The sequence below is a fragment of the Eimeria mitis genome, genomic scaffold, assembly GCF_000499745.2.
Source record: "Eimeria mitis Houghton genomic scaffold, Emh_scaff265, whole genome shotgun sequence".
NCBI lineage: Eukaryota > Apicomplexa > Conoidasida > Eucoccidiorida > Eimeriidae > Eimeria > Eimeria mitis.
In genome coordinates this window covers 14,162-24,357 of record NW_013570992.1, presented here as the reverse complement: position 1 = coordinate 24,357, position 10,196 = coordinate 14,162, and the positions used below count along the sequence as shown (strand labels likewise).

The window sequence follows — 10,196 nt, the reverse complement described above, 5'->3', positions numbered from 1 at the left end:
TATATATATATATATATATATATATATATATATATTACATATATATGCATATATACTCACGACGGACATATGTATACGAAGATATGTATACCTTAGAAAGGCAGTCGGGAGGATCTTCGCCCCCCTTGCCTTCGGCAGTCAGTCCCCGTTTGACGCCCTCACTTTCTGTTTTGCTTCGGAGAATTAAATATATTAATTATATAATATTATGCCCCAGGGCATATATCCTGATATTTTATCCAAAGCATACTGTTACACATGCCACACATAAGGCATGCTTACAACAGGTATACTTAGTAAGGCTTGCCAGTCTGCAAGATAGCCATGTCTGCAGGCTCTTGGCGAGCCAAGATTTGTTTCACCCGGGTTTGATGAATTCTTTTGGCTGCTTCTATCCCTTCTTCTGCCTTTTGAATCCATTCCCGTTGTCTTCGAACCCTACTGAAGTGTCTGTACACCGCAGAAATAAGCGAAACAGTGCTCAGTAGCACCAACAGAGTGAAAGCAATAGCGGAAACGTCTTCGCGGTCCAAATCCCAAAACTCGGCCAGTGCATGAGCCGGGCCGCGAGGTATAGAGTCATCCCCCTCCAACGCAAACAAACCAGCAAGCAACAAGCATCCTAGACCCAGGACAAAGGACTTCAAGCCTACACCCCGAGGGGCCCTCGACAACAACAACAACGGAGACAGAGGGTCTTTGTCTAGCAGCAACAGGCGCTGCCCCTCCTCTCCCCCTTCAGTGCCGCTTCCACCATTCGTCAACGGAGCAGAATTTCCCTGCACACCTCTCTGACGAATATCAGACGAATCTGAACGGGTGAGACTACTTGTCGGGGAGTCCATGTCATCCACCACCGCTTCCTGCGCCTCTCCAGCACCGGAGCCTGCCGCCGCACCTGTTGAAGCAGCAACTGTAGCGGCAGCTGAAGAAACCGTGGGTTGTGCCGACTCAACATGCCACAGGCGTTCTTCTGGATCTTCTTTTGGCGTCCGGTCGGAGCTCTCCGCCACTGCTGCTGTCTCCACGTCTTCACGCGGTATGCGCAACGTGGCCTCACCATTCTCCTGCATATACGGTGATGCTTCAGCTGAAGGGGGGAGATCGGCAAAACCCTCATCGTCGTAAACTGCAACAGACGGACCACTGGCTGCTGCTGCAAACTCAGCAACGCGAAGCCCAGAATGCGCTGCAGAGAGCGCTGCTATGGCCAACAATTTCTTCTTCATTTTGCCTTCCTTCCGAAGCGTGACAAGGAGGGTATGAGGCTTACAGCCGCAGTATGCAGAGGGAAAGCTGCTCCTGTCAGAGCTGGTAGATAGAAGACAACCCCGCCAACGCCAGCTAGACGCGGAGTACTAGGGAGAGAGTCAGTGGACCGGTTGTAAACGGAGCATTCTAGCAAACTTTCTCTATTAATGTAAAGTTTGCTTCACTGCTTCGAGGTGAAGTATAAGAGTAGAGAACAAAAGCTGTACGGGACAGACAAGTCGATTGACACGGCAAGCAGATGCTGCACGGTTTCCCTTTGCACAACTCCACGGGCAGAACGTCATAAATAAAACCCGTAAAATATTTGAACGAGGCTATGCACCAAAGAGAGCTACTGACTAATGTGGAGAAAAAGAAAGCATAGAACTGGCCGGTGAGCCGGGCTTAATGCGGCGGCAACTCCAGCCGTTTATTCTAAGCATAGACGCATTGTCGAAATAAACCAATGAATTACGCGTCAAAATATATCTACAATGGTACACAAATATTCGTTTTTACTCGCAATACAACAACAATTATAATTGGTTAATTTATTCCGCATTCATGTCGTGAACTGCACTCGTTCGTCGTGCATTAAACCCCATGAGTTCCTGACGAAGAACGCGCTGCGCTGCTCGCTCATGCACATTTATTCTCTACATTAGACTGTAATATTTATGTTTTTAGTGTTTATTGTTTTAGGGTCTATGGTTTAGGGTTTGGTGATCAGGGTTTAGGGTTAAGTCCTAAGACAGTGTGTTGAGACGCAGCTTGATCCACGAGACAGTGGGTCTATACAATTTGTAGACCACAAGACAGTTGGTTTAGCGAATTTTCATATCATCTATTATATTGGGTTGCAGCTGCACCCTGTTTGGTTCCCTTTGGGGACTTAGCTAGTGCAGGGATGCGTGCGTGAGCTTTCAACTTGTTTCCTACATACGGAATTCGCAGATCTGCTGCTTCGAAGCAATGTTCAGAAATTCCTAGGAATAAATGCCAGTTAGATTTAACACGATTTACGGCTATTACTACGACAGGCGCTTGCTCCCCTGAAACATCAAACACTGAAGAGCAAAGAGGCAGATCAGCACTGGGTTCAAGCGAATCTTTTTGCGACAAGACTGTGGGCTTAGGCAACTCTTTGTGAAACACAGAGGCGGAGGCATAAACCTGCAGGCCATCCTAAATGAATTCTCGCTTTAGTTATGCGTTTGCTGGCAAAAGGCAGAAGTGCTGTGTCAGTACCTCAGAAGAATGCTTCCATTTCAACATCTGTCATCCCCAGGAAGAAGCTCTAAATTTATTCTCAGCACTTACCCACTGCAAGCATCCTTATAACTGAGCTAAGAAACAAAATGGCACCTTGAGGAAATAGAGTTTGTTATGTTAACTATCAAAGGAAATCAGTATCAAGCCGCTAGGACTAGCCAACTAGCTAGCTAGGTAGCTCCTGGGAATCAAGCATTCGTAGTTTTCCCTTAACAACTTTGTACGGATTCAGCACGACCGTTACTCGATTACAAGGAACCACCCAATAGAGTTAAGTGTAGGTGCGACAAATCACATTCTTCTACAATTGAAGCCAATGCAGGTAGTGAGAGGAAAACTCCTACAGAGAGTTTTGCAAACATTGTTTCTAGCCGAACAAACAGCTGTTTGCGCTTTACCCGCACCACATGGGCTGTAGAACGAGTCCCGTGTCTCATAAGTGCGTCACACGTTGTTCGAACGCCTAGAAGAAGAAATAAACAAAGACCTAAGGCTACTAAGAGCAGAACGTACGGAAACTTACGACGTTTCCGCTTTGGTCGTGGCCTATTTCTCAGCCCCATAGCTTAACCTTCAGCATAAAGGCAACAACAACTCCCTAAAAGCCGTGCTGACAGGAGCCACGCGATCTACACCTTCTGGAGCAAGATTATTCTTGCAGTTGGTTGAAACGCCCCAATGCACACAGCCTTAAGGTGGAGCGAAGTGCCTAATTATGAACTATCTATTTTCCCCTTCACGGGAATGTGCATCAACACCACCGCTGCTATCAATGGGCAATGCAGTCTTGTACGTTGTTTCGTCAACGTCTACAAAAAGTTATCAAATTGACACAATCTACAGCTCGTCAGCTTATCCTGAAGAGTTCAAAGGCGAAGGCGCTACCACCACAATTGCATTCTGCGGGATAAGCATCGTAGCCCTGCTGCTGCTGCTGGGGCGAACGCATGATCTATCGCGAAGGAAGTGCCGTCTAGCTAATATAAGATTCATCACGGGGTAGAAAGCCTCTATTTCAATCATGAAATTTGCAGTCTATCCCCTGATTATTCGCAGCGACAGTCCAATGGAGTATTTTTCTTAACTGCGAGTACTGGTATATTGATTCCCCACGGCTAAAAGTGCTGCGACGGCCTACCCTAAACCCTATATAGTAAACCCTAAACCCTTCAGGTACAATAATCCTTTGTGTTAGAGGGCAGCGCAAATACTCATGATATATAACGTGTAGAAATCGCTTTCGGTCAGCAAGAGTTCACTAGTCCACGACTGAGGTCTGAATCGAAAAGCGGTGTATCTACGTTTTCATCCCTTGTAATTGCTTAGGAGCAGAACTTTCAACTGTATCAGCAGGTAATTTTGGGGCAAGAACAAACGATCATCGGAACTAAAGGTGATGTTTGGGGTCGAAGGGACAGGCCTAAGCAGCTTGCGGAGTGAAGTGGAGAGTGGGCCGCATTGTGCTCACAAAACAAACAAATACAAATGTTGAAAGCAAGAACGAGAAGCGGCTTTTAGAAGACGAGGAAAAACACACTTATTTTATACTGCCGCGACTGGGGTGAACCCTCAGGCCGCCGCTGTTGCTGCCTTTGGTACGAGAAGCGTGAGTTAAGCTAAACCACCCACAGTCAACGCTTGAGAAGGCGATATTATCGCGAGTTGAATTCGATAACTAAAAGAATGAAACCAACGCATTCGACTTTTGGGAGGCCGAACTTGGGCCACATAGAAGGCAAACACAGGGGCCCACCCAATCATTGCTTCCAGCGCATTAGGGTGTGTGTTCTGGAGTTGCTCTCAAACAACCGGTTATAAGCCGTATGGCGTATAAAAAGTAAAATATAATTTTAAAATGACATATTAAAATATTCATGCCGCGCAAATGATCAGTCAGCACTTCCCTCACACTAACCCTACCCAACAGGCGGCAGGGCCGCGGGTGAAGTGGTAATGCAGGCTAAACCTTCTGAAAGAGTGAGCAAGCTAAGGGCCTGAGGACAATAAAAGTCAAAGGTAAGTTCTAAGTTATTCTATTTAAGCTCGATGTTCACAGAAACTAATCTTTCAGGCCATAGAGCAGAGGCAGCAACTCACGACGCCGGCTACACGGCTTGGTGAGGGGGCCCTAGTCGCGTGAGTAATTCACTTAAACTAGACCACCTCCCTCAAAAATCAGTGTATTGTGTCAAGTTGAGTCAAAGACAAATTAGAATTGGAGAGTTGATCTAATTACCGGGACAGAGAAGGGGTCCTGTTGGTAAGCAGAGCTGCGCGTGCGGCCGTCAGCAGCCACCCAGCACCACCACCGCCACAACCCTGAATGCTCCCTCCGTTGCGCAAGCCTCCATTGCCTTGATTCTCACAGGCGAAAGGTTCTCTTCTTTGGTTTTCGTTTACTCAATTTGCCCGAAAGATTGTTCTGTCGAGGCAGGAATCGGCACAGTTGCGTGCGCCTGCTGTGTCTGGTGCCCCTTCTTGCCTGCAGCAGGGCGCTGACCCGACCCGTCGCCGCCCTTTGCGTGCAGTTGCCTCCTTTCCCTGTCACTTCTTTCTTTCGCGAAAATGAGAGAAATTGTTCACGTTCAGGGTGGCCAATGCGGCAACCAGATTGGCGCCAAGTTCTGGGAGGTTATTTCGGATGAACACGGCATAGCCCCGGTGAGGAGCCCCGCATTTTTCCGCGTTTTGCTTCGGTTTGCGTCGGTGCACATGCAGATTTCTAAAGCACTCATCAGCAGGTTTCCATATCCAATTATATGCAGCGTTGAGAGCCGCCTTTTATCTCTTTGCAAGGGTGCAGTAGCGGGTCCAGCCGGCGGCGGGTCCCGTGCGCACAGCCATCGGCTGCTGCGTTTATGAAGAAAACTAATTGCCTCGCATTAATTCACACAAGCATCTGCAACACTTTTTAATTTTCTTCACTATCTTTGCATGTCGAGCCTCATTTGTGCCTTTGCTAGCCGTCAGTCGCTGACCGCCGACCTCGCCTCAGAAGCAGGCCACTGGGGCCGCCCTTCATTGCATCTAATTTCGTCGTGGTTCATGAATATTTTTCAACAAAATGTTTTTTTGATGTGCCCTATTGTCCGATTATATTTTTTTTTTGCTCAGAAGTATGTGCATCTGACCTGCAAACTCGCGCATCAGACAGCTGCGTGCATGATATGATCATCAGTATGCATCTATTCCTCAATATATTCGTGTATCTATATTTCTGTTCGCCTTTCGCAGACCGGTACCTACAAGGGGGACAGCGACCTGCAGCTGGAGCGTATCTCCGTGTTCTACAATGAGGCCACAGGAGGACGCTACGTTCCTCGCGCGGTCCTCATGGACCTGGAGCCTGGTACGATGGACTCCGTGCGCTCCGGCCCCTTCGGCCAGCTCTTCCGTCCCGACAACTTCGTGTTTGGGCAGACAGGTGCGGGGAACAACTGGGCGAAGGGCCACTACACGGAGGGTGCTGAGCTGATTGACTCTGTGCTCGACGTCGTGCGCAAGGAGGCAGAAGGCTGCGACTGCCTCCAGGGTTTCCAAGTGACGCACTCACTCGGTGGAGGCACAGGGAGTGGTATGGGAACTCTGCTCATTAGCAAAGTCCGTGAGGAGTACCCCGACAGGATCATGGAGACCTTCTCGGTCTTCCCTTCACCCAAAGTGTCCGACACGGTCGTTGAGCCATACAACGCAACTCTTTCTGTCCACCAGCTGGTCGAAAACGCAGACGAAGTGCAGGTCATCGACAACGAGGCGCTGTACGACATTTGCTTCCGCACTCTCAAGCTCACCACCCCCACCTACGGCGATCTGAACCACCTCGTCAGCGCTGCAATGTCCGGCGTCACCTGCTCCCTCCGTTTCCCTGGTCAGCTCAACTCCGACCTCAGAAAACTCGCTGTGAACTTGGTGCCTTTCCCTCGTCTCCACTTCTTCCTGATTGGCTTCGCCCCCTTGACCAGCCGCGGCTCACAGCAGTACCGCGCCCTCACCGTCCCCGAGTTGACCCAACAAATGTTCGACGCAAAGAATATGATGTGCGCCTCCGACCCACGCCACGGCCGCTACCTCACGGCCTGCGCCCTCTTCAGAGGCCGCATGAGCACCAAGGAAGTCGACGAACAAATGCTTAACGTACAAAACAAGAACTCCTCTTACTTCGTCGAATGGATTCCCAACAACATGAAGTCTGGCGTCTGCGATATCCCCCCCAAGGGACTCAAGATGTCCGTCACCTTCGTCGGAAACTCCACCGCCATCCAGGAAATGTTCAAGCGCGTTTCTGACCAATTCACGGCTATGTTCCGCCGCAAAGCTTTCCTTCACTGGTCAGTTCACCTGTTTCGCTCTTTGTCACTCTTCGATGGTTTAGGGTTTTACAGACGGCAAAAGTAGCTATTTTCGATCAAGTTTAAGGGTTCTAGATCATACATCGGGGACTTATGTAGTTTTTTTGTGGTTTCCATCTCACAGGTACACTGGTGAGGGTATGGACGAGATGGAGTTCACCGAAGCCGAGTCCAACATGAACGACTTGGTCTCTGAATATCAGCAGTACCAGGTAGGAAACTTTCACAAAAAGTGCATCGCTTTCGTTTCATTCTATGGAAAAGTGATTTCAACTGCTAGAGTGGAGTTGTTTACCATGCATTCTCTTTTTTTTTGTTTTTTTCAGGATGCCACCGCCGAGGAAGAAGGAGAGTTCGACGAAGAAGAAGGTGCTATGGATGCAGAAGGCGCCGCGTGAAAAAACGCGACATTGGCTTTCGTTTTCCTCTTGTCTTTAGGGATGCTTTAGTTGTGGTCTGCAAGCCAGTCCTTCGAGACTGACTGACTGGGCATTGATTAACATTCGCCCCACGAACAGCCACATGACATATATTTATTGCATCAGCAAATTCATGTATAGAAGTATTTATTTATTCCGTCGCCCGGCCAGCCAAACCGTCGAGGGAAATACGTAAAACTGCGCAGCGGGTAAAAATATATTGTTTATTATGTAGGGAACAAAGGGGGAAGGAAGCGTCCAGCGTAATATACCCCAAGTGGTATATATGCTGCTCGCACTACTGAAAGGTTTCCTCCTTTTGGCTAAACTAACCTGAGCTGATGCACAAAAATAAATAATTTGCGTAGCACCTGACGCCCACTCACTATCCAGTGAAACTGCCAATGTATTCTAATTAACTATAAAGCAGGCACTACACATGAATAGGGCACCCAAGCCCCGGCGCGCAGTTGCAACGAACCGCCATGCAACGTTGCTGTTTCAGAGTTACGCTGGTCTTCCATGATTCTTTTGTTATTTTTATTCGGTTTGGCTTACAATACTGACTTCATGAATAAGTGCGTGCCACGTGCATTTCCACTTGATCAGCCGGAGCCTCTGTACAGGCGCCGCCAAACACAACAAAACTGATAGTAGCTGTATTTTAGAACAGCAGGCAATAATTTAAGCGAAGAAAATAGTTCTCAGCAAAAAAAAAAGTTGCCAGATTGCTAGACAACCGGAGGAAGCTACTACATAGAAACCGTAGAGATACTTCTCAGGTATCTTGCTGGGTTTACGGCCCCCTATGTGTAGCGGGCCCGTGTGTTGGTGGTACTCTGTTCTCCTCTTTCTGCTTTACGTCAAGAAGGGCTCTATCAAGCTCCAGGACGACACGTGCTAGGGCTTCTGGGTGAACTCCCTGTTGCAGCATCTCCACTAGTATTGAAAGGGAAGCTCTGTCCAGTCCTGTATTGAGGATATTTGAAATCTCTAGCAAGAGATCCTCTCCTGTAGCCACGCTCCCATCCTCAGAAAACGCATCATCAGCCATCCTGTCTGTATGAACAGCGCAGCAGTTGGAAAAGGTCTGGCGAATTCACAGCCTGCTACTGGAGGCAACCAGGTTCGCCTTGGGCGGAAACGCAGCCAAGCAAGGACCCCTTAAGAGACCATCATGAGTCCGTCCTTTGTATTGCAACCTGCTTATCTAATATATTTTGCTGAACTTCAAGCCACAGACAGGAACTCCGCCAGCAGGGAGAATTCGGCTCGCTGGGCTTCAGATTGACGAATGGTCGGTGAAGTCCAGAGATATGATTACTCAGCCGTAACAAAAAGAGTTAAAGCTTGCGGATAATTTGGGTGCTTCCCGGTATAGTATGTATATTGTATTTCCCGCTACAACCGCTGCCCTGTGCATGCAGCAGACGTCCGGGGAGGGTAGCGAGGAGGCGGCTGGACTCAGCCGCAGAGAGGCGGATTTTCTCCCTTTTTGGAGAAAATCCTCTAGACAAGTATTCAGGTAAAAGAACATAAACATACAAAAGAAAACAAATAGTTGTGGTAACAGCAGAACAAAGGTAGAGGGATTAGCCCAGGTCATCGGCTGAATGGCCGAGTGGTCTAAGGCGCTGCGTTTAGGCCGCAGTCCGAAAGGGCGTGGGTTCGAACCCCACTTCAGTCAATTATCTATGGTAATTATGCCCATAATTTGTAAATGTTTAATATTTATTATATAGAAAATATATTGCATTATATAGTATAGTGTATTTGCCCCTCGCTTGCATGTATGTATAGATGACAACTTCATGCATGCACGTCGCAGCGCACTGATGCGTTTTCATCGCGGGGACAGATGCAGGTGTAAGCGCGTCACCCAAACACTTCACTTTTGCTTGTATTTAAATCCTTGTTTATCATGTTTATCATGTTTTCAGGCGGCGGCACAAGTAAAAGTGCTTTTCGTTTTCAACTCGATACAGCAAGTAGGCCGGCAGCGCATCAGTTGCGCAGCCGACGCANTATAAAGAAGGGGAGCGCCCAGCAGTCCCGTTGACTTCTCTCGTTCGTAGCCAGGAAGTAGTTAGCTGCAACAGAAAGAATACATTTAGTGCGTTTCAAAAAGCAGCTGATGACCTCCACCCCAGTCACCAGGTGGCCTGGGTGGCCTGGTCCCAGCGGCCTATGGGCCTGTTGCCGGGTAGGGGTGAAGAAAGGAGCAGAGGAGACAGACTTTTGTCCTGAGTAAATAGGCACTCCTTGCTGCAACTGGTGCTGTAAGGCATCGCAGCAAGCAGTAACCCCCAAGCCCCCCTTGTTGCATGCAGTAACACTGTAGATGATTGTTGAACATTGAACTGGCCCTCGAGGAGTTGAATTCTATGAAACGAGATTAGACAGACCATGGTACAGCATTTGCAAAGAACAGGTAGTTTATGATGGATACCGTGCATTTTTTCTCGTATGCTCACAGTGTCTAGCTGCTCCTATGTATTCACTTTCCGTTCATACAGCTGCCGATTGTTCGGATTTATATTTCTGTATGAACATGCATACAACTAATCAGTAGTCTAATCGGTAGCCATAATATCGCTACATGAATATGCAGACAGATAGCTAGCCAGTATTCATACAGGGGAAAGTTAATCATTACTCCACGTATACAACTACTCAGCCCGCAGAGAAGAAAACTATTTACTCATCGTAAGGGATACAGCCAGGGAGTAGTCATACAGTAGACAACCAATCAGTACACATAAAGATAACAAATATAATCATTCTTCAAATAAAAGAAAAGAGGAAACGCGTGACAGCCGCCAATACCAAAAGTGCTCGGAAACACTTTATATATATATATATATATATATATATATATATATATATATATATATATATATATATA

The 10,196-nt window shown here is 47.7% G+C and overlaps 2 protein-coding genes across 2 annotated transcripts; one reads left to right on the top strand and one right to left on the bottom strand.

The window, feature by feature from the left end:
- Positions 1-293: 293 nt before the first annotated feature.
- EMH_0006060 (uncharacterized protein) lies at positions 294-1,229 on the bottom strand (the record flags this gene model as incomplete). Its single annotated transcript, XM_013497401.1, has 1 exon — positions 294-1,229. The coding sequence occupies one exon, from the start codon at positions 1,227-1,229 to the stop codon at positions 294-296; it is 936 nt and encodes a 311-aa protein (XP_013352855.1).
- A 3,859-nt stretch (positions 1,230-5,088) lies between these two features.
- Positions 5,089-7,270, top strand: EMH_0006050 (tubulin beta chain, putative; the record flags this gene model as incomplete). The annotated part of the gene is made up of 4 exons (XM_013497400.1): positions 5,089-5,184; positions 5,758-6,851; positions 6,997-7,084; positions 7,199-7,270. The coding sequence occupies 4 exons, from the start codon at positions 5,089-5,091 to the stop codon at positions 7,268-7,270; spliced, it is 1,350 nt and encodes a 449-aa protein (XP_013352854.1).
- Positions 7,271-10,196: the final 2,926 nt, after the last annotated feature.